At 43.2% G+C, this 25,377-nt stretch overlaps 1 protein-coding gene across 1 annotated transcript in view; it reads right to left on the bottom strand.

Annotated features, from left to right (window-relative positions):
* LOC115619403 (guanine nucleotide-binding protein G(q) subunit alpha) overlaps positions 1-19,191 on the bottom strand; it is a 122,235-nt gene extending 103,044 nt beyond the window's left edge. The window contains exon 1 of the mRNA XM_030511594.1: positions 18,234-19,191. Within this exon, the coding sequence (XP_030367454.1) occupies positions 18,234-18,369 (136 nt within the window). The 5' untranslated portion in view covers positions 18,370-19,191. The remainder of the gene's footprint in view (positions 1-18,233) is intronic.
* Positions 19,192-25,377: the final 6,186 nt, after the last annotated feature.

The raw sequence follows: 25,377 nt of genomic DNA, 5'->3' as shown, positions 1-25,377 counted from the left end.
GAACTTCACAAATCATCCTTAGTGGGGCTTTTGTGGATGGCTGTGAGACATTTTCTTCACATCAACAAGAAAAGAATTACTTGGAATTTAGGCCCATCTCCACAACTGCAAAGATTTTACATCTGTGCTCTGCTGCTCTATAATTCTACTGAGCAAAATTTGTACTTCCTCAGCTTCTGACATTTAAGTTCCCTAGCTGTTTAGGATTTTGCTTCTGGCTTACTCAAAAGCACCCTGCTGTTAGCAAAACCAAGGAGTGGTTGCCACAGTTTGTAAGAGTCAATGGACTCTGTAAACTAAACATCTCCTTACCTTCCACAGGGGCTCATCTGACAAGTTAGTCAATCAGAGCAGGCCTGGCACAAACTGTGAGGACATTTTCTCTGCTTCAAAACACAACCAGAAGAAGAAAATAACCCCTTCTACTTAAAACACCTACTGTTCAGCAATGTTAAGCAGGACATGGAAAAATTTTAATTAATTTCTCATTTTGCCAATTGAGTTCAGACTCCCAACCCTAACCTCTCAAGAAAGGTAACTCACTGTCAGCTTACACTGCCATGTATCTTCCACCCATGCAGAAAAGCAGGAAGCATTGTAAGATAAAGGGAATAAAAATGATCATGTTCTCACCTTTGATCAAAAGGCAGTCTCTGCTTCCCATCCTGACAGTTCTGCCCATGTAACACACATGCTTATTTACTTACCCTATTTTGCCTAGGCTTCTAAATCAGGTCAATGAGCAAGTAAGTTAGGCACTGAAGTACTTGAGGAGAACTCAGTTCTCTCCAGAAATCCTGCAATCTCTCAGACAGATTCTCCATCTACACAGTGTGGCATGATGAGGATGAATGCATGCAGTTAAGTGTGCAAGCTTGCTGAGAAGCCAGTAACTGAAGCAGCTAGATGAACTGCAAATAAATTATTGAATATCAGTGTCTTTAAACAGACATTTAGAGGGAAAAGTGACATGATCTTTCATATATGCATTCAAAAATACAAATCAAAATAACTTCCAAATACCAGTATGATTGCACAGTTTAGACCAAATACAACAGCACACTCAAATACATCTCACAGTAAGGTTTTTCAGAAAAAATTAACTACTGATGCCACCAAAACCATCAGTACCTGACAGGACTCAACAGAAAAGAATGAAAAGGAACTTCTATAAATAGTCACTTTTTATGGAATTGTAACAAGAACATGTTCCCAAGATATTTAAATGTGAAGCTTAGTTCAGACATTTAGTGAAGTATTGGATAAAACACAGAAAATCTTACTACTCCTAGGCAAGCATTTCCAGCCCAACGTAAACTAAAACTTGCCTCTTTGGTAGCTTTGGTACCTCAGACTCTTTTCCATCTCAGTCTATAAACTGGGTGACTTGCTAGAGGGTGAAAGCATCATCTATAAGAGTAACATCTCCGGCCTCTCTCCTTCCCCTACTTGAAAAATTCAGTTTCAGTATGACACTTTTCCAAATAGAAAGTTATTGTGTGAAGGTAAGTCCTCAGCTGAAGGCAGACTCCTTATCATTTAGAAACAGAAACATGCAGCAATAACGATTATCTGAAATGGCTAACACAAATCGCTAAGTTTGCAAGACGCAGTCACATCCTGGTAATTTACAGCATCAGAAGCACTAAAAAGCAAATGAAAAAAACACAACCCAAAACCTACATCAGCCTAAACCATGATTTTGTTTGAGAAATGATGGTGAGTGTGGATTCATTAATTGATGTAGGAATAAAGTCTGGTATCATTTCCAGAATTCTTCTGAAATGTAACTCGTAGAACTGTAATTACAGTGAGATTTGTGAGATGCCTTCTCATCCCAGTATACTTACTGTTACGGACATACCATTAGCTTAAGAGAAAGATGCAGTATTCCTAGGTGACATTTATGTCATCACACAGAATTGCAGTAACGTGCATTATCAGAAACACAATCTACCTTGCTTGCTGGTGGATTTAATGGGCTTCCTGAAATTCAGAACAAGGTTACTGTGAAAACAATGAACTTTGGAATTTGCCTTATCAACTGGTCAAGGAGCTCTTCTGCTTCAAAAAGACTCGGGGACAGAATAATCTTCCCCCTCTGTGAAAAGTGATTCATTAGTAAGGCAACTGAATCAGAAGTATCTATCCCTTCTGGCAAGAAGGCAGAAACCTTCATTTACAACTGCAAACCTAAATATAAAAATTAAATTCAGATGTCCTCATTACAGCCTTCTCAACGAAGGAAACCTGAGATATTCCAAGGTACTTCATAACAGAGCAAGATACACTGGAAAATTAACAAGCTCACTATACTTCCTCCCAAGGAAGAGTGTGCACCAAAAGCTCCAAGATTTTCTCTGCTTCTATTCCATAACATGGAAGGGTTTTGTTTGTTACAGTTTTGGGGGTTCATTTTGTTAATATGCCTTTTTCTGCAGGAGGGGTAAGACTGAAAGACCCATTAGTGGAATCACCTAAGGACAGCCTGGAAAACAATGTCATCATTTGCTTTTTCAGGTCAAGATGCAAAGAAATTCTACAGGTTGAGGACTCAGAAGACTACTTAAAAAACCCAAGCCAAAAAAAAAAACCCAAAAAAAAAAAAACCCCAAAAAAAACCACCACCAAAAAAAACCACCCACAAGACTCACATAGGGTTATATAAAAAGGGAAAAAAAAAAAAAAAAAAGTCCAGTTTTAGAAAACAGCAAAGAGTTAAGCATAACCACCTGATGGCTCTCACTTGCTGAGGTACAGCCCTCCTCAAGGATTTCACTACCTAGTTACAATAGAAGCACTGAGCAGCAGTTTTACATTAAGAGACCTACTGATGGGCCATGGCTGCCATTCCAGTGCAGCCTGACAAATGTCCCATCTCTCGAAAACTGAACGGCATGCGATGTTTTACCACAAGACCACACCAATACCTTCATTCTTCCCTGCTGCAGAGCAAATGCAGACAGAGCTAAGGTGTGCATCACAGCCTCACACTTCACTCTCCCAGATACCACAGTCATCAGTGGACACCAAGGCAGCAGATGCTTTTGGGTATTGGAGGTGGGACACTGGAGACAAGGTGCGCCACACCAGTCACCAACCGGCTACAAGCTTACCCTGAAACATGAGCTAGGAGAGGGGTTCCTAAAGAAAGCAACAAAGCAGTGACAGTAGGACTACCGGCTGCTTTGAAAGGGGGTGCCTTGTCTGCACCTGAGCCTGTGTCCCTCCACACCACTCCCACAAGTCCTCTAATAGAAGCCACCAGCCCCTCTAGCAGACATTTTCTTACACGAGAGTAAAGTCCTGCCAGCTTTGGCCTCTCCCAGGAGCCAAGGCAAGAGCTGGCTGCTCTGCCACTCCAGCACTTGGCCTGAGCACAGCAGGGCTACAGACCAGCAGCACAGGCACTTCTTCCTCACTTCCCAGCCTTTTCACCTGACCTCAGAGTAACCTCGACTGGAAAGACTGGCTGTTTTAAAACATTATTTGTATGTATTTTAGAATACACATATTCAGTGCACAGTAACTCTGGCAGAAAGCCATCTTTTTTTCATGCATGTGCACAGTGAGAGCTAACCCTCATTTTTTGCGATTTATTCCCGATTTTGCAGCACACTTCTGTTAGTGATCAATGTTGAGAGGGGAAGAGAGTATTTTTCTTCTGTTACTTTTTTTTAAAATCTATAAATAATTTGTCTCGTGCAACAGGAATTTGTTGGCACTCAGGGCATCTCAGAGCATCTCAGAGCACAGGGCATCTCAGAGCACTGTGCAAAACAATGGAGTCTGTGACCACACCCAAGTGTCACTTATCAGGATGTTTTGGTACTGGTCTAGGTTTACATGCTACCTAACACAGCGCACAACCCAAGGGTACAAGCTGCCCTGCTGTCTTCCCCATCAGACAGACTTAAGCAGCAAAGGCAGCTACTCCCCGAGAAGCATGCTGCATACTGTCTGCTACTGGAAGACCTCTGAACTGCAGAACTAAGGTTTTCACTGGTTTCCCCTCACGTACCGGGTCACAGTGGCCCAGCGGTGTCCACAGAACAATTCTTTGTACACCTGTAAGCAACTGATAAGTGAATGGCAGCATAGCAATATGTGAATTCCATGGGATCTCATACACACACTAATTAAAGGGCTGGATAACCCAGTGACACAGCTGACCTATATCTGCAAGATTATGCTGCAGCACAAATACTGTATTTCACAGAATAGTTGAAGTTGGAAGGGATTTCTGGAGGTCATCTGGTCCAAACCCCTGTTCAAGCAGGGCCACCTACAACAAGCTGCCCAGGACCATATTTAGATGTTTCATTAATATCTCTAAGGAGGGAGACTCCACAACCCCCCTGAGCAACGTGCGCCAGTGCTCAGTCACCCTCACAGTAAAAGTGCATCCTGAGGTTCAGGAGAAACCTCCTATGTTTCAGTTTGTGCCTATTGCATCCTTGCCCTGCCACTGGGCACTAATGAAAGAGCCTGGCTCTGTCCTCTTTTGCACCCTACCTTCAGAGATTTATGTAAATCGGTAAGATCCCTCCCTACACCGCCCCTTCTCAATGCTGAACAGTCTCAGCTCTCTTGGCCTTTACTAACAGAAGAGATGTTCAAATTCTTTCATCACCTTAGGCACCTTTTGCTGATGCCTCCCTCTCTCGTACTGGGAAGCCTAACGTCAAACTCACTGCCCCCCACAGTGAGTTTGAATTACACAGGCAATATGAGAAGACGCCTAAGTGCTCTACTGCATAAAGAAACTTTCTTGCCAGGGCATACAGGAGCTCAGGCTTCACCTGCATTAGTGCAGAGTCAAATCCCAATCACGCTTTGGCTGTGTTAGTGCATGTCTGAAAATTATGCAAAAACCTGCTGGTCTCCACAGTTATGCAAGTCAACGCGGTCCCACAAGTAAGTAGTAGCCCCATGGGCCTCAAATCCTCATCCTGGTAAGATTAAGTCTGTCCACAGAAGTCTGAAAGCTAGATGACTGGCAAGTGGGAGCAGGGATCCTGTAAGCACGCCAGACTTCCAACTGCAGTTAGGTCCTGGAACATCCACCTCCTCCTTGACAACAAGGAGCATGCGGCTTCCAAGGATAGACCTGGTCCCCTGCAGAGGATGCAGAACTCCCTTGCAGCACGCCTCTAAAGCCAGTGTTTCTCAAGGTGCAACCTGAAGCTGTTTTCATATTTCACAGACATACTAAGCAGCTGCTGCCAGCATTTACTGAGCATTGACCCTTACACAAAACCACTGGCATATATTCATACAGTGCTCATCAGGTGGATGAGCCATGACCACTGTGCATGCACTACACAGGAGAAGCCTGCAGTAGGTACCCTGAGGCATAGGCACAGACACCTGGGATAGTTGTTCCATTAGAGTTCACTCTATTTGGATGCAACCAAATCCCTGCAAACAGATCAAGAGACTCACTTAACTGCATTTAACAGAAATAACGAGAGCAAAATTGTACATGTGCCTAAAGTACACTCTACGAGACAAATTTGTCTGAATCTCTCAAACTATAAATACCTGAATATCCCACACTTACTAGCCTGACACCCAGTTTGAACATTTCTGTTCCACACCAGAAGAAAACAGAACAACCAGAATACATGACAAGGGTTTTGTTCTGGGGACTAGTCACTGGATTTTGGTGGAAGAAGGAGCTGCAGAGTCTGGACAGTTTTCAATGTTAGAAAGGGAGGAAAAACAGTCAGGAAGGCAGGCTGGTCAGAGAGGTCAGATTATCGTTGCACTATTGAAAGTGAAGAATGGGGGAGGTGAGGGTGTCAGAATGAATAAATAAAATCAGAAAAGTCAAAATATGATTAGGATTAAATTAATAATTAAATGGAGAAATTAAACTGTACAAATGTTCTAGACACCTAGATAAATGCAAAAAATTGGTAATATACAGATGAAGATTTGAAGGCATTATAACTGAAGCCAAGATTTACACAGGTGAAAGTTCAGTGATTAGCTTTTTTGTAGCCTTCAGAACTGACTTGCAGTTAGGGATCTTCAGTATTTTTGGTTTAAATTCTAGCAGAGAAAAACTGACACAACTGGTGCCATGGCAGATATTACAGCTAATGTGACAGACAACTGAGTGGGGCTCTTTAAACTGTTTAATGAAAAGGGAAGGAGGTATAATCTCCTAGGGCCATGTAACCGATGCTAAAGGTCTTAAGCAAATTACCTTTGTATTTCTGCAAGTTTAAATTCTAAACCAGAAAAGCACCACATAGAAATACTTCTTAAGAAAAAGAACACGTGGCAGAACTACAGTCAAAAGTAACTGCAGAAGCATGTGATTACAACTCTGTACCACTCGCTATGTGTAAACAAAAGAAGTCCAACATCAGTAGCAGAGGTATGTTACAGGTATGCTGTGTTTTGTGAGAGCTACTTAGCAAAAGCTGACAGAATTACAAGTGTAAATAACTGGATTTAGATTTAAAATAGGAAAAACTGGGAGTCATTTCAGCAGATTTTATGAAACAGCCTAGACAGCCTCAATTCCACAAAACAAAGAAAAGCAAAAAATAATAAAAGCAGCCTGAATAGGAGGGTATGTAAAAGGAGGAAATTGGAATAGGTAAGCCAAAAATTTGGGAAACTTCACAAGTTGTTCAAGAGAAAGACTCAAATGAAGAACTGTAGGGCTCCACATGAGACCTAAACTGCTCACCAAAGTGCTACTGTAGAACATAAGCATTTATTAACACAGGAAAAACATACATAATTTGCAAATATTTCTGGTTTAGTTTTAGTGAAACAGAGACCACATTTGCAATGACAATTTCTTTCCACTGTAGCACCCAAAGATAAACATTACAGCAGATTTACTAGAATTAGAACATTGTCACTCAGCAGGACCAGACACCCCTTATCAAAGAGCTTTAGAAGGACTGGCTAGGAAGTCCTCCTGCTTTGTAACTCTTGAAATACCACCCAAAAAACCTCCAAAGGATGGGAAAGGTGAGGGAAAAGAATGCATACCAACAGCTATGCAGTTACAACATTTCAGATGGTTTGCCGTACAAAGTCAGTGGTTTTGAGGAACTAGGCATCTGCCAAGCAACCCATACAACAAACCAAGACAGCATGCACGAAGTAACGGTTGTTTAAACAGTAAGTAGTATTAAATTACACAGGCAAAAGCCCTCAACAGACAGCTGTCCTCCAAACAGGATGCCAGCGTTACTAAAATTGCGGTAAGAAACTTAAGTATCTTCACCCACAAGAAGGAATAAAAATACAAAATTATTACTAACACTACTTGTAGGTGACCCAAAAGCTTTGAACTAGTAAATTACAAAGAGAATATAATGCTGAAGAGTAATCAGAATAACCTGTAAAACAGAAACAGGCAAAGACTGTGCATCTCAACACTGTTAAATATAAGCTTGTCAAACAACAAATGAACCCACCCTGAAAAGAAATTATTTGGAAGATCATTTGAGTTACAGCAGATAATTGCCTAAACATGAGTAGTTTAATGTTGTGGCTCAGAAGGCTGTTGCACTCTGTGAACACACCTCAAAAGTGGTATCCCAACTAGCAGAAGAGAAATTTTACTCCTGTATTTGTAATAAGAAAGTATATACAACCCACTGTTCAATTATCATCATCTGTACTTCAAGTAATGATGTTGAAGAGTTGGAAAGGAGTCAAAAGACAGCTACAGGAATGACTAAAAGACTAGAAAATCCACCCTACAGTTACAGGGTTAGGATTGAACTACAAACCATCCTGACTGTGCCACAAACAGAGGACATTGGAACATTTTCTTTTTGTCCCTTGTTTCTTATTCATCTAATGTCAGAAAATAAATTCCACAATAAGCAAACAGCTTATCAGACAGGTTGTTGACATTTTGTGGAATAGCCATGTATTTTTGTTCAAAAACCACCCCACCTCACCTTCCCAAAAAAAGAGACCAACCAAAACAACAAACAAACAAACCACACACACAAAAACCAACACCAAAGAACAAGCCTGAGGTCTACTGAGAAGCAATATACCAAACTAATGTCGCCATACCCAAACTACAGTCTGGATTGGTAGGCTGAAATATTGTTTTGAAGAAAACAGGTATACCAAATCAACAAATAAACATTTGTCTTGCTTATAGCTCTGTTCTGACCACTTTCCAGAGTTTTGGCTTTCTTGCAAAGAAATGAGAAGGTATAAGAGAACTGCGTGTCACTATGCAGAAGTACCTTGGTATCATGTAAACATACAAACAAATAAAACACAGATGCATGGAAGGTGACAACCTGCTTCCCCAGAGATGGATTATTCCAGAATATATCATCACTCCTCGCAGATATGAACAACTAAAACAAAGCAAAGGCATTACAAAGTACCGTAATGGTGGGTTTTGGTTGGTTGCTGGTGGTTTTTTTTTCTCTTTTTTTAAGCTATTCTAACATAAGAATGTGCACTATGGCTTGACAAGTCAAATCTACAATAACTTTGCATAATTAGCAAAAAAAACCACCTTATTTTGCCTTTTGAAACAACAAAAGCTATGTACCTCCTCCTGCTCTACTGGCTGTATACTATTTAATGGGAAAACTCCACAGACCAAAAAAATGCAATGTAAAAAGTATTATGCTCCTCACTTTACTACATGAAATTGTAGGCCAAGAAAGTCTGTAAATCAAAAGATTCAGACAAAGTATTTTCTGAAAATAACAAAATGAAAACTGCACTAGTAAAACTAACATGATTGTAAATTTAAAAAAAAAAAAAAAAAGAAAAAAAAAATACAGGCACAAGAATACCATTACCCAGGGAATGCTTGTGCCAGAAATTTCTCCAAGTGAAACAACTTAAAAGGCATACATACTAACTGTTTTATGTCAGAGGTTTGCACTTGTCATTCAGGGTACAGCCACAATTAAGCTAGTAGCAAATTCTGTCCACACTGTTTATCTGGTTTTGGTTCAAAGGCTAAAATCTTCAGAGACTATCTTAAGTCTAATTCTTAACCCTAACTAGATTTAATAATTAATAGTAGTATATCACTCTGTTGTACAGCCAAACACAGAACAAAACCAAGTGAATCGGAATTCATTATTATCATGTCTTGCAGATAAGATGCAAGAATGAATGGAATTAAGTAAATAAACACCAAGAGAACAAAAATTACTCTGGACAAAGAATGCTTCTAGGTTCCTATGATTACAGATAGTATTAAAAGCCAAGCTTAAATGACTACAAGCCAAGCCAGTTTTAAAAATAAAGTATTACTGGTGCTAATAGTCAATTTACTCAAATAGTCAATTTACTCACATACAAGTTGATGTGAGGGATTGCCAGAACCCAGGGTCAAGGAACCCAGGACACTGCACTTGGTTTTGCTGGACTTCATGAGGTTTACATGGGCACACCTCTCAGGCGCGTCAAGGTCCCCATGGATGGCATCCTTTCCCTCTAGCATACCAGCTGCACCCCTCAGTTTGGTGTCATCTGGAAATCTGCTCAGAGTGCAACTCAATCCCACTGTCCATGTCATAATGAAATTACTGATCAGTACAATCCTTTGAGGGACAACACTCATTACTGTCTCCACTTGTACACTGAGCCATTGACTAACTCTGTGCATGAAGCTACCAAGCCAATTCCTTATCCAGCTAACAGTCCATCCATCAAACCCATATGTCTCCAATTTAGCACTAAGAATATTGTGGGGGACAGTATCAAAGGCCTTACAGAAGGCCTAGATGACACTGTAGCTCTTCCTTTGTCCACTGATGCCGTTACTCCATCATGGAAGGCCACTAGATTAGTCGGGCACAATTTGGCCTTTGTGATCCAAGAGGATCTGTTCCATGCTCTTAAGGCTAAGTGATAGTCTGATTTTGGCTTGAGCTTTAGCATTGCCAAAGATGTTTCTCTATCTTGGGTGGTTAAAAAAAGCTTCACACATCAGAAGTGTTTCTCATGGGGGATTTACACTAAATCCTTTTGGCATGACATGCAATACCTGTAACTTACCAAATGAAAACCCCCCACAGAAATTCACTTAAAAGGAGATCTGATGGATTAAGGGAATGGTAATGAGATAAAGGGACTTTGATCTCTAAATCTCTCTCAATAATGAGCCAGATCAGCAGTGTTCAAAAGTCAGTCAGACACCTGCTTGGTGGCTGCACTCTGAGATAAGCTACCGATCTCATCTTTGTTAATGATGACCAGATGCATACATCATAACCACTCCTAGTAAAAACTGGCAGCCTCAGGACAGGACAGATTAAATTGGTATGAAGATTGCCAGCCTTTTTGAGAGTACTTCTAAGTCAGGTACCACCAACACACAAACTTGGAATGAAAAGGACCAAAAGAGAATTTAACCAGAGCTATTCAAATATGTGTTAAGACTATGCATTTTACTCTCTGGGCTTTTTTCCCCCAGCACAGTGCCTCTGTTTCCAGGCTACTATTATTTCTTTCTATAATCAAACAAACAAGCAAAAAAAAAGGAAGTATAAGTATTGTAAAAATCATTGTTTTCCCTCCTAAAAGATCAACTGAGTTCAAGCAAACTATGCTTGTAATAAAGGAGTATTTTGGGGTTTGGTTTTTGGTTTTATTTTTGGGTGGGGGGGTTTGGGTTTTCTTTTTGGGGGGGGGTGTTGTTTGGTTTAGGGTTTGGTGGTTTTTTTCTTTTCCAATTGTTCCTTTTTGCAAACCACCTTTGAAAGGTTTTCGCTATGAACATAAATGTTGATTTCAACAGCACCTAGATAACACACTCTAAAAGGGCAAATATCAAATCACTGAAGTACCTGGATGGCTATATAAGAACCTGAAGATACATGAACAACGCCTTCAGCTTTCAGCATTTAATATCCATTGCTTTGACTGTTCTGGTGTATGAAACAAAGTAGCACATATAGTGTTTAGTACTTCCAGAATCAAACTAAAATAAATGTTCCACACTTGATCCTCAGCTAAGCCTCATCAGTTCCTAAAAGCACAATGAATAATGGCATCTTTTCTAACTTCCGTGAGTTTTTCTGGCCTTGTAAGTTAGCAATTGCTGCTACAGAAACCTTCTGTTTGACTTTCTGGCTCACTCTATTCACCCAGAAGTGTGGGCTGGAATAGCTTTCGGCATTCTTTTCCAACATTCTCTAATACGAGCACGAAAATTAACATTAACATTGAAGACCTAAAGAGTTAAAAACTCTCCTGTGACGAATTTATAGAAAAAGGAGAGAAAAGCAACTTTCCTTAACTTACAGAATGTTCTCACTCAACACAAGGATTCTTGCCAAAGATTACCTTGTTTCTCTTGAGTTTGCAGCTGTTGGAGCAATGAACCAAGCCAAGGCCCAAGAAGCAGGATGCTAGCAGCTAGTGAGCATATAACTCAGGTACAGTGACAAGCATACTAACAAGACTAGGCAGTTAATGCATATTCTCTGCCAAAAGAGCAAATACTGTGACATCTAAAATATTTTTTCCTAATGGAGATTTTCAGAACATACCCAAAATGCTCATTACATAGCAACTCAGTTTATAAAACTATGACCAAGAGGGGATTTCTTCTGGTTGATTTCATGGGTATATCATAACTAAACCAGTAATTTCCAAACTCTCAATTCCTGCTTACTGAACGAATCTCTTAACAGGTTGGGTTTCCACATCAAACAGTCATACCAAATTCCTACAGAATAGTAAACCTGAGCTCTTACCTTGGATTTGATTTGAAGGCAGTCAACCTCATCTGAAAAAAAAAAATCCCTTCTTATCCACATTTGATACTTCCAAGATTAGAGCTGTATTTTCTGTTAACTTCAAAAAAATGAAGGACCTAACTGCATTTATCTCTTCACAGAAGATAAGGCTGGGAGCTGGTAGAATATAATGTATTTCAAACGTTAACTGCCCTTTCCACTATTTCCCTCAGGGAAACCAAATCCTCCTTCAACAGACTTTTGATAGCTGGGGCTGAGTCCCAAAGTATTTTGACAAGGAACACATGGCATTCTACCGACACAAAACAAAAGGCATAGATAATCTATGAGGACAGGACCTTGGGTAGACATTTAATACCTCTATTTGCTCTGAGATCAAACCAGACCCAGGCACTAGACAACACTGCGTAGTCCCGTTCTTAACAGATGCTTTTTCCACACACACAGCAGGTCAATGTAATTTACAAATAACACAGCTCTGAGATGAAGGTGTTGATACACAGCTCAGCTGTGCTGAGGCTACAGTGATATAGCCTCTATCTTTAATTTACTGAATCACTAGGGGTTTCCACTTTCAGAAACTTCAGTTTATTCAAGCTACACACGTACTGCACACCACCTCCTCTTCAGAGAAAGTCTAGCTGCACCACCACAGTGGAGCTCACTAAACCATATCATTCATACCAGTGCTTTGCTGGATGATTTTGCTTGTATGGATTGACAAAGCAGCAAACTTGTTTGGTGAGGTTTTTTTTTTTGCTTCTGGACTACCCACACCATCTTCTCAAATGCAGAATGAAATAAACTTTTCTGTGGGCTACTGCATCTGCCATGGGGTTCTGGGATGAAACGCTACAGTACTATTAAACACTCAGCATAGTGCACAAATTAAGTAGTTTGACTATTCCATGCCATTTGTCCTTTGAAAAATCCACAAAGGACAAAAATCTGTAGACAATCACCCTTCAGTTTAGTCTCTGTATCAACGCTGCTTATTTGGAGAACAACGTTCTTCCAGAACATTTAAGATTTAATCTTCAATTTAGCTTAAAAAAACCCCAGCATTTGTGCTGTTCCTGGAACTCTCCCAGTAACCTTCAAAACTTTTAGCTTCTAAACCTGTGGTGACTCTTAAACTCCTGCCTTCCAGTGTTAATGCATCTAACTTCTTTACACAAAGTTAACAATAACTAAAGCCCACTGTACGCTTCCTTTTTTTGATGCTAAGAACACTGCAGGTATGGCTTCCTAGTATTTCCTACATTCTAACTCTTCCTTGGCTTTGTACTGCTTTCCTGCTCTTTCTTGACAGTCAGAGGTTTTATAATTAGAGTAAATAAAAGGTGAATGCTGAAAAACTTCCATAATTTTATTATTAACAGCTGTGCATACATAGCAGCATTCAACTGCAAGAATCCTGAGTCTTATATCATTCAGTAGGGCAAGGAAACACACTGGATGTTTACAGCATTCTATTACTGCAACAAAGCTAATTACCATTAATCACACATCTACCTTATAATATTTTTTCACAGCTTCCTGGGATTAATTTTGCAGAGGTTATCATATTATTTCCAAAGAAATGTTCTCCCATATGAACACCAACAAAAATAATTTGAAGCAGCTAAAAAAGCAGAATTATTCCTTAACTTTGAGCATGCACTCAAATGTCCATTCTCAAGAGATTCTTCTGCACAGCATATGCTTTTCCCTCCCGCACTAATTCAATATTGTTCATCAATGTAAGATATAAATTTGGGGTGACTTGGCTCTTTGACATACAAATTAAATTAGTTACAATTCTCTGACTATTCAGGCCCCCAGCTAGCTCCTGCTACCTTCTGTGGGTGTACACCACTTTTAAAAATGTAAAGCCAAAACAGCAACAACCCCTTTTTAATGGCTGCAAACAAAATATCCCTCTAATAACCCTTCAAATATGTTCTCAAATATATGTTCTTCATACGTTATCACACCAGTATCCAGATGATGATTTTATATGATACTTTTATAGATGTATGTCTATGTGAGAATACACCAAGGTGTTCTTCATCCAGAATAAAATTATATTTCCTTAGAAACAGCTTCTTCTAAATAAGATATATTTACCTATCAAGATGTATGTTATTTGTTCATTTTACAGTTACGTACTGTCCTAACTACCTAAAATTATTTGAACGTATTCAGTGTGAGTAGGACAGATCGATACAAACACAAGCTACCAGAAAACTAAGGAAGCTTTTTTGTTTCTCTAGCTGAAGAAAAAGTTATATAAAACCAATGTATTCCATTGTTGGCTTAAGGGACCCACTTCCTTTTCAACTTCTCTACAGAAAATCTTAAGTCTTTGATAATTCACCAAGTTCTGCATTTAAATCATTAATTCAACTGACACAGGTATAAGAAACACATACATATCCTGCATGCTTGCTGGAATCTCCCTTATTTTCAAGGGCATCCTTCCACATAAGACTGGTTGCTATTCATGCTAAATCAAATAGCTTATCTTCCACCTGTTTCCTTTGGTAATGCATAGAGGAAAAAAAGGACACTCGCATCAGGCAACTTTCTTTACTGACACATCTGCTATCTCAAACGTTAAGAAACACCTGCCCCTTAAAAAAACTCCATGTTTTGCACGTGACACCACACTAGCACACAGACCACAAAACAGCAAACACTATCACACACCTCCAGCACTGAATTTGGCCAAGGTACATACATACATAGGCACAGCTAGCCAGCTAGCATCATACTGCCAGATTATTTTCTTAAATACTCAAGGCATTTCCCACTGAGAAGATAGTACATAATAATATAGAGTCTCCATGCAGAGGATATCCAGGATTGAAGGTTTATGGCTACAATCTTTCACACAGGCTTAAATACTGCTTCCTGAGACCATGCAAAATTTCCATGAATGACAAGCAAAATGACATATGTTAAGAACTAGAGGACACGGCTCTTGCTACTTAACAATAAGTACGTACATACATGCTTAAAATGCACGCAAGCATGCAGAACACTGTACATTTTGTTTTGCATATACCAATATAAACCATTAAAACACCTCTTTTTTTTTTTTCTTTTCCCAGTTATAAAAACAATGCAAGTGTTTTTACAGCTAACAGCAAACAATGGATGGATATTAACAACCGTAAGCTCTGGAGAACAATCACAGGGTTTTTACAAATTGTTCAGCCATAACAAAATCCAGAAGAGTTTGGCAAACACACAAGGTTAAAACCAAATTCAGTGAAAGACTGCATTTGTTCCGGAGCACCTTAAAACATTACAGCAAAGTTGTGGTAGCCAAACTACTACTATGTAATATGCTTCAGTGCGTATTGCTGGATTCTGGCTTTTCAGAATTACAATAGTAAAAAAATACTTTGTCCTGGTGTAATCTGTTTCAAAAATTAAGCAATGATGTACAAAAAAGTACCTAAAAGTGGCATTTTAATGTTTAATCACAGAGAGGGTTTACTTCAAAACTAATACTTAAAAATAATCTTTACATGCAGTAAAAGTTTTCCATAAATGACTTAGCATTTTCAACAATTTGATCCCATGAAAAGTAAAAATCAACATTAATACACAAATAGGGTGTACCAAGCAGGGTCTGTGTGTGTCGCACAGTAACAGTCAGGAGAAAACTAACCCACTTTGCAAGAAAGCACTGTATCTTCCACAGGTTAAGGAGGAAAAAACCTCCTGATGCACTTTTTTTCTTTTTCCTATTTGCTACATTTGTGCATTTGTATGTACGTATGTCTGATTTCTAAACAAGTATAAGAAAACAATCTGGCACAGAAAAGCTTCTTTGTGCCTTAAAATCTTTTGAGTTATTACCTTTCACTCTGTACTTGCAACAAGAACATGCATGGTTCAGTTAACATGGCTCAGCTTAAACTGTACTAGTACTCTCTTTATAAGCCTCAGTCCCATATTCAAAAGCCTTTAACCCACTTAGGCTTTTAAGTATCACAATACTTTTTACAAAGCGGGACTGAGAAGTTGGCACTTCCAGGGAGAAAAAAAAAACAAACCTAACCCACAAACCAAAACCACGTTCACCTATGCTTACGTACAATAAAATTAAATAACACAAGTAATTTAAGCTTGAGGGGGAAACACATGTAATGGGACAGTAGAGGCCTGTTCAATTTTTAAAAAAGAAAACTTTAAGTGATTTCAGGATGTTTTCATGTTACCAGCCTCACTATTTCTAACGACTACTTTTGTATTCTAAAATGGTTCTGTCTCATAACCATGTGAATGACCCACACAAACAAGACAAACTTAACAGTCGAACAACTGCCCATGCTGGGGAAGCAGTGAGAGTAACTGAAGAAAAAAAAAAAAAAAATGCTGTCAGATACTTAAAATAAACCCACTACTACAAAAAGTTTTCCTCAAAATTTGTTTATAAATTGAAACTTGAATTTCTACCCAATCCCATGACTCCAACAGTAGTTCACCACTATACTGCATTTTATAAGATGAGATCATCAAGTGTTAATCCAAACAGCTGCACATGCACACACACTTTCAGACCGATGACAGAGCCTGAGAAAGCAAAGGACCAAAAGTGTGTGCACAGTAACAATTTCTGCACGAGTTTCTGCACTGCACAGACACACAGATAAGTACGAGCAACCAAACATTCACCCGACTTGGTCTCTAGCACATCACTCTTATGCCTTCGGAAGCGTGTCAGAACTCTTGGTTTGCACTGATAAGAATGCAAAAACCTTTCATACAGGCACTCAAGAGAGTTCTACCCAATGCTTTCTGCAGGTTGGCTTCTCCCCTGTTCTCCCTGAAGTCACTACATGCCATTTGGATGCCACAGCTGGACCCCAACCTACTACCACCTATACCTACACCTCACATTACAGGTGAGAGAACCTTGCAAAGCTCTGCATTACTGAGTGCAGAAGGGGATCTCCAAATTCCCTCTCTGGTTAATATACATTGATCTGATTCAGTAAATTTCATGCATTTTTGAAAAACTGGGAGAAACCATTAGCACTACTGCAAGAAAAATCAGGAAAATACAGAAACAATTTGGACCTGAGTAGCAAGTCAAATATGCCAACTACCTCTCCTGAAGCAAATGTGTATCGTTAGGTAATTCTATCTCCTGTTTTATCTTCTTTGTGAATCCTGAAACAGTCACAACATGCACTTCCATAAATGAAATCTATGATACGAAATGAAAACCAGGCCAAAATGAGACAGAACATTATTCCTGGGAGTACTGCATCTGTCTCCACCACTTGCTTCCTACACCAGTTAAAGATCCCAACACCTTTCTCCATTTACAGAAGACAAGCTGCAAGAAGCAGCATATTCATATGGAAGCACCAAAACGTACATTGACTTTTCCTTTCAACTCTCCTTACCTCACTGAAAAGGCAGTTTACTCCCCCTCCCTATAAATCATGACTTTCATATACATAACCCAAGACAAAAATCTTCAGCATAAATATCCCCCATCCACTTGGAACATCCTCACTCATCCACACACCAGACAGTGGTGCAGACATACTTCAAGGCCTACGAGTCCCAGGCAGAAGCTGTATTACCACGGGAACTATACGGCATAGTAGAGCTAAGTGGATGCAGGCAGGCGTATTTTAATTCAAAAGGCTTATTTTAACACAAGCCAAATTTCTATTAGATAAACACTGCCTCGGCATACTTGCGGCTCTAAAATAACAACCTATGTTTCAAATAAAGAGAAATGATACAATAGACTTTATTTCCTAACCAGTGGGTGTATTCTGAAGGTATTAAAGATCCTGTCATCTTCCTGCATACTTCAGGTTACTCCTCGGCTTCGTGTGTGTATGTGGGGCTTTGCGGTTCCCTACTCTTTCTAAAACCCAGCCTACAATCTGAGCATAAGCCCCTTATCCCAGTTTACCTCACTAAACAAGAATCACAATAAAAAATACGACCGTCGAGCCAACAACCTTCCCGAGGCTCACAGAACAATGCAGACACTAAACCCGCCACCATCGATCTGTACGGCGACTCCCCCTACGACTCTCTTCGCTAACCCGCTTCCCTGCCACCGCTCCTCCACACACCAACACCGAACATTTGCCCCCTGCTCCCCCCCACTCACGCGCCATCCTTCCCCGCTCCATTTTGGAAGGCCGTTCCCCGCGCACACCAAGCCCACCGGCCGCAGCCGGTCGCCCCGCCGCCAGCGATGTCCGCGGGCGGGCACACACGCCCCGCCGCGGCGGGGGCACGGCCTGCGGCTCCCCGCGGCGGAGGCGGCGAGCGCCCGGAGCTGCCCAGCCAGACCCGCCGCAGGCACGGCCCCGCCACGGAACGCGCCGGCTGCAGGGAGCCCGGGGCGGCGGCGGCGGCGATGCCGGGGCTGCAGCCCCAGCGGCACCCGGGGCGTGCCTGCCAGCGGCGGCCCCGGCCGAGCCGAGGCGGCCGGGCCGGGCCGGACCGATCCGGGTGGCGGCAGCCCGTACTCACCCAGCAGCAGCAGCTTCAGCTCCCGGCGGGCGTCCCGCTTGTCCCGGCGCAGCTGCCGCTCGATCTCGTCGTTGATCCGCCGGGCTTCCTTGGCTTCCTCACTCAGGCAGCACGCCATGATGGACTCCAGAGTCATTCTTCCTAACTGGTTCAGACACAACCCCCACCCCCCCTAAAATCGCACGCACACTCTCACACACGCACCCCGCCGCCGCACCAGCCCCGGGGGCACAGGCACTCTCTGCCCGGGAGTCCCGCCGGGCGCCGCAGGGCAGGCGTAGGCAGCTGCCTCGGTGCTACACAGCGGCGAGGAGAAAGGTAGGGCCGCTAGCGGCGCGGATCCCCGCTCCCTGCCGCTGACACCCGCCGCTGCCAACTCCTCCTCTCCTCTAAATCATGCACCAAACAACATGGAAACATCCACCGCGGCGGCAGCAGCGCTACCCAGCCGAGCCGAGCCGCTCGCCACCACCACCCCTCGCTCTCCTGATCCCCTTCCCCCGCCGCCCGCAGCCGCCGCGCTCCCAGCGCGTTCCCCGGCGGCCGATACCCCCACCGCCTTCCGACGAGACCACCCCACCCCCGTGCAAACGCTACCGCCCGCCGATCCCGCCCCCGACCCGCACACGCATCTCCCTGCCGCTCCCCGTGCCCCGGGGCGGGAGCACAGCTCCTGCCGGCTGCGCGAGCCCGCCGCTGCCCGCTGGGAAGCGCTTCCTCACGGCTGACGCTCCTTCCCGGCGGGGCGGGCGCTTCGCCCTGTGGCTGGGAGAGCTGCTGCCGGGGAGCTGCCGGGGAGTTGCCGCGGCTCGCCCCAGCCCTGCCAGTAAGGACGGGAACTGCCGAAAGTGCTGCTAACCCGCCTGGGAGGAAGACAGGACTCCGGCAGAAGCTGGGCGCGCCCGGCTTTTGAAGGGTTCGGCTCAGCGGGCGTGGTGAGGCAGGAACATGGCGGACCGCCTCTCCCGCCGCCTCGCCCGCTCTGCTCCCGCACGCCGGGGGGGGCGAAGCGGGGGGAGCCAGGCCCCCCAGCAGCGCCCCCTCCGCGCCCGGCGACCGAGAGCCGCCCTCGCCCGCCCGCTGCGGGGGGGGCAGGAGGAGGGGCGGGAGGAGAGACCCGGCGGCTCCTCATACTAAATGGCCGCGAGGAAGGCGGACGCGTCCGGCTCGAGCTGCGGGGCAGTGTCTTCCCGAGAGCCCGTGTGCGCGCTCACTCGGTTTCAGGCGCGGGAACACGGTTTTATTCCGTGCCAGTCCCAGAGAGCTGGCTGGGGTTAGCAGCGACGGGGGGAAACGGGACAATGGAGAGGAGGGAAGGGAGAAGGAGGGAGAAGTCCCTTCCGCACGGTTTCACGCCGCAGCCCCGACGCCCTGCCCGAGGGGCGCTGCCGCACGGCGGGGAAGCGAAGGCGCTGGCCGCAGAAGCGGCAGGACGCGGCAGAGGCTGCCCGAGAGGCACCGACCAGCGCGGCGCCGACTGCGCTCCGGTTGCGCTGCAGCCGCTGTTCAGCGGGCGCTGATCGCGGCCACCCGTTGTCCCGGTCCCGCTCGCCCCGGTCCCAGAAAAGCTGTGGTTTTTGTTCAGAAAAAAACCCAAACACACCAAGCAAAACCTGATTAGGATGGCATACAGGAAAGATAACTTGCCTCCCGCTGCTCCCCGGATGGCACGCGCGCAGTCGGACGGGATGTATTGACAGACGCAGCTTCCAGTTTCTGTGCCTTCACAAACTCCGTGCAAAATTCACACACCTGCCCTTCCTTTGCCCACCTCCATATTAAACCATTTGTATCTGGGAATGTTGCAGAATGTGAACTAGCTTCTCCAGCAGCTAGAGGGGCATACCGTTCTCCATCTAACATCTTGGAGCGTGATGTCCTTCCCAGCACCTGTTGACACCTGTTTCGAAATTCACCAGCGCTTTCCTAAAACTCTCCGTGTGTACTGACAATGGGAATTATGTAAAGAGTAAGACTAGGAGGGAATTAAAAATTGAGAATAAAATAATCAGGAAAATAATACGTTCAATTTTTAGAGGCTAAAAAAAAAAATAGCCAAGATTTCCGTGTAGGTCTATACTGTATTAATTAGCGTGTATAGTGTATAAAACCGGTTAGTACATCTTTGAATCTTTTTTATAATTATGTTTCTTCATTCCAGTAAATTAATACATGAGTTTTTGTTAAAATTGCACAAGTCTAGGTAATATTAATAAATTATATTTAGATTCAAAGCATCTTCTCTATGAAGAATCACATCTCCATATATGTGTAGGTATACCTATGTATTTATTTGTCTACCTTGAGGTCCCACATGAATGCATTATTGTTAAATCCAATGAAGATTTCTAAAGATTGAATTAGAAAACCCTATGTAAAAAGTAACAAAAGGAGGGGAGAGGGTATTTCTTCATGAAATTAGTTCTCAGTATACCAGAGTTTTCTTCTAAAGCCGGAGCTTTAGAAGAAAGCCTCACCAAAAGCCTCACCAAAAGGGTGAGGATGGGTGAATGGTACAGGTCACAAGAGACATTCAATGGATGTTTTGTGCCCAGAACCATGGTACAGGACTTCAAGTCTGCAGAAACCATCTTCAGGCATCGTGTCTGAAGAAAGGGTCCGAATGGATCAGTGAGTTTGCAACCTTTGGGTGAACTGTATCAAAATCCACACCCAAACTGAGGGCATACGTTTCTATTAAAGACTGCATACCTCACACAATACTGTAGCATTCCCCAGTAGATGAGGTGTGACTTGACTTCCTTAACCCTTTGATATGTTCAGTGTAGGAATCACGAACACAGTGTGTACCACAAATGCAGAACTGCCATTTAATTTTGCATTTTTAATAAGAAAAGACACCCCAGGGACCATAAATTTAACCCATGTGTGCCACTCCCGTTGACATAATTGGATTTTAAATCTCCAGTGTCTCCAGATTTTTAATGGATCAGCCAACTAGTCCTGAGTCTGGCATCAGCAGAGAGCCATTACACACTGCTTTAGCCATTTGCTTTGTGACTTGGTGGAACTCAGAAGAACCTCATTATGAAAAAATTACATTTGATGTAATTTGTTTGTTTGATAACAAACCTACAAGGAAATTTCTTTCCAGCCTTCAACTCCATAATGGTTGGCTTTTGTTTTGAAAAAAAAAATGGAACATCCTTCATAAATATTTTATCCTGGTGAGAACAACCAGTAAATGACAGACCCCATTATTGCCCATACAGATAATTATTATCCATGAATACTATCCATGCTGCCACCTAATCCTGGACAAATATTTCCTGGTAAGCCTCTCCTGTAGCACTAATAATCTCATATTCTTCTATCCAAGTAGTCTCCAGCGGCTCAGAGCAACCCGTTGCCTGTGAGACATTTTAACGTTGCTTACCAGCACAGAAAATTGAAAGTGGGGCTGACAGAGAGAGCAGATTATGGTATTAAACACCCTGCATCTTTGGTGTTCTTGCTCAGAGCCAGCAGAGATTGGGAAACCGCTGTTTGTTCTTATTGTCTCCATATCACTCTTTGCATTGATCTATCCCAGTTTTTAATTTCTTCCTTCCACATGCCTGAAGATACTTATCATCACTCTCCTCTGCCTCTTCTGCTTAAGATAAGTTTTCTGTGATGCTCTGACAGGTTCCAAACAGAATCTGATGAACTTGGCAGTTGCGTGACAGTAAAAGAGCAGTCTGCGTATGGCCACATTGCGGGATTTTCAGTCAGCATCCCATCTAGAGCAATGGAATATCTTGTAAGTGCTTTTCAGTTGCCATTCTGCACTGGGAAGATGTTTTCACAGAGCCCAAGTACACCTCAGTCTTGTTCATGTGTACTTACAGTTAATTTAGAGGTCACCAGTATGCCTGAGCAAAGCAAATTATCCGTCCAGTATGCCATACTAATTGGGTTTTTGTTTGGTGATGGGGTTTTTTTGAACAGCAGACAAACTGTATCTGCTGGTTCTCTACTGTTAAATGAATAGCATCCAGTATTTGCAATTTCTTTCAGATGATATAATCAGTTTGATCAAGTGTGTGTTGCTTTGACAAATCACCTTCTGAAAGTTATTTGTTTAAAAGTGAAAGCAGTCTGCCTGAGGTACAGAGTATTCACTAGGGGAAGGGTTAAGAAACCTGTCTGTTTGCTTAATTGATGAGAAATTTGAAAAGGGCATTGCCTTTTTCCTACCGGCATGTCAAGGTTTTATTGATTACTTATTTCCGAGAGAGCGCAATAATTTTCCGATATACTTTTGTTCCTCAAAGGCTCCCTGAATGCCGCTGATACGTCCTGTGAAGCCAGCGGAGAGGTGTTGTGAGGCGCGGGACGCGCGGCAGCGCACCGCACGCAGAGCACCTCAGCGCACCGCACGCAGAGCACCTCAGCGCACCGCACCGCACCGCACCGCACGCAGCGTAGCGCGGCCGTCTTCCCGCTGCTCTCACACCTGCCGGCAGGTGCTGGCCACGGCCGGGGGTTCGCGCCCCCTGGCGGCCCGAACGCGCGCTGCCTGGCTGCCGGCGAGCCCGCGCAGCCGCGGCCGGCCCGGGGGACACGGCGGGCCGGGGGGCGGTGTTGCCTGTTCCTGCCCCTTCGTGCTGCGGGGCGGAAATGGTCGTTTCCCTCCATCCCTCAGCCGGGGACCCCGGTGATGTCAGTATCGTTGCGCCTCGGCACCTGTCCCAGGCGCGGCGAGGGCCGCAAGTCCCGGCCGCGGCGCGGGGAGCGGCTCCTCTTGGGCTGCCCGGCCCGGCCCGGCCGTGGCACTGGGTCTGTCCCGCCGCCCTCCCGTGCCACACAGCGCTTCTAGAGCCACCACTCGGGGCGGGAGACGTTTATCCGCGAAGTAACACCTCGTGGCCTGCTGTTCGTCTGCGGGTATCTGTGCTGAGGAGTGGCGGGTTGAGCTCGGGGCTGGATGAAGTCTTGACCAGAGCTTACTCTTCGTGGCTGGAGAGGGCAGGAAAGGGCAGAAGGAGGGGGGAGGTGCCATGGCAGGTGCAGGGACAGGAGTGACACCGAGGCCCCCTGCTGGGGGCTGTGTGTGCGATGGCTCCTGTCCGCAGCGCACCTTGTCGGTGAGATGTCCGCTGTGCGCAGCAGGCCCTGGTGCTCAGAGCACAGGCAAGCGGGACAGAAGAGGCAGAGGAAGACTTCTGCCCTCCGTCACCCCCTAGTTCCCTCCCGTGCGATGCACTGTCTTCTGCTCAGACCTCTCTTCTGGCAGCCCTGGCCCTCACACGCTGATGTAACTGCTTAACTCTACATGGAACCGTTCCTGTTTTATTGTTTGGGGTTTTTTTTGCCCCCAGAGTTAGTGTGTTGTTAGGAATTGCATCGGCTTCCCAGCGCTTCAGATGACCCTTCGAGCCTGCTCAAGGGAAACGGCCAGCAAACCAGGGTGGCGCAAGCCACTCTTTCCATGGCAATAAGCCATGATCAGCTGCATCAGCCAACTGTTGCCCTACGGTCTGCACAGCTCTAGTGGGACAGGATCAAAAATTCCAGCTCTGAAAAGAACCACTTGGCATAGCTATATGAGACAAATTACATTATTAGATTAGTAAAGTATGAGTTAATATCACAGTACTACAGCGGCTCACTAAAGAGATATTTAAGTGGTCAATATTAACGCTTGCTATTGCTGCGATGATGTTCGTCCTATTGTTGCTCTACTGTTTTTATCATTAAATGGATGTGATTTATATCCAGGCTATCGTATTTGTATTTTTATTTTTTTGTTAGCTACATAGATTAAAATCTCCTCCCAAAAGTTTGAGCAAAGTCTGTGACAAAGTATTCCTCCCAGTATCTATAGTCTGTGGGACAGTAGTCCTCCGCCTCTGTGACCTAAATTATAAATACATATTTTGGAAGCACAGGAATACTGCCATTTCTGTCAAGATACCTTTTATGCTTACTTTTACACGTTTTTATTTCAGCTGTTTGAATTGGTATTGTTTACAAAGCAGCTTTTAATCTTTATGGGGTTTCTATTTTTGTGCAACTCTGAACTAAGTTACTCTTAGCTATTTCATCAAAGAATGTCTAGTTCTTTTGCAGTCAGTAGGACATCTGATGCTTTGCTGGGTTATAGGTGTTAATGATATTAGATGTCTGGATTATTTATCTGAGACCTCAAGCATTCTCTTCTAACTTTTAGTCTTCTCCTACAGGCTCTTCTTGGGCATATGCTACTTAGTTCTGATTTCATTCAATCATGGTATTGTAACTCTGTCATCTTCAATGGAATTCCACTGTTCTTCATGACCACACACTTCACTATCAGGCCCTGAGCTCCCTTTAAGATATTTAACATACACACTGTAATGATGTGAATCCTCCAGTTTGTTCAGTGAATATTTCATCGCACATCCTCAGAAGTAGTCTAACCATTAGACTATTGTAGTAGGTAGGCCATCATTCCCACCTTATTTCTTTCTATGTCACAAGAGAGGGAGACAAGTTACACAAGTACCTGTACAGAAGTAGTTCTTTTAGTATCTTTTTGGAAACTATTATCATAATTCCTTCCATCATCCAAAGAGTTTATCAGCTGATAAACTTTTTTTGCAATCCAAAGTATGTCACTAGAAGAACTGTAGAAAACTATCTCATTGGCTATAATTTTACAATGGAAATTGACTCCAAAATCAAAGAGAGGCAGCTATTAGGAAAAGATTTAAAGGGAAAATGCATTTTGGTTCTCCCACATTTATATATGTATTTTCACCTGGTAGTGAATCTTAAAAAGTAGCAAACATAGAAACATTCATAAATGAAGAAAATTCAATGTAAAAATTAGTTTGTATGTGAATGCAAACTGACAGTTCACAGCTAGGAAACTGCAAATACCTCTTTCCACAGAACTTCTGTACATAGAGTATGGAAAAACATGAGTCAATGTGACATTTTTCTAGTGAATGTCAACAGAAAACAATTACTCCCTTAAAATTGCCTTTTTGGTAATGCAATTGAAATAAAAATTCACTGCAAGAATTTGGAAGCTTCAGTAATGAATTCTGTACTTTGTCTATGCTTGTATTAATACATCTTGTACTAATAGGAGCATCAGTATCTTTTGTACGTTACTACCAGATCTCTTAATGAAAAACAAAAGGAAATATCTGAG

The sequence above is a fragment of the Strigops habroptila genome, chromosome Z, assembly GCF_004027225.2.
Source record: "Strigops habroptila isolate Jane chromosome Z, bStrHab1.2.pri, whole genome shotgun sequence".
Taxonomy (NCBI): Eukaryota; Metazoa; Chordata; class Aves; order Psittaciformes; family Psittacidae; genus Strigops; species Strigops habroptila.
The sequence above is the reverse complement of the archived record's forward strand: the minus strand, read 5'-3'. Positions and strand labels throughout refer to the sequence as shown.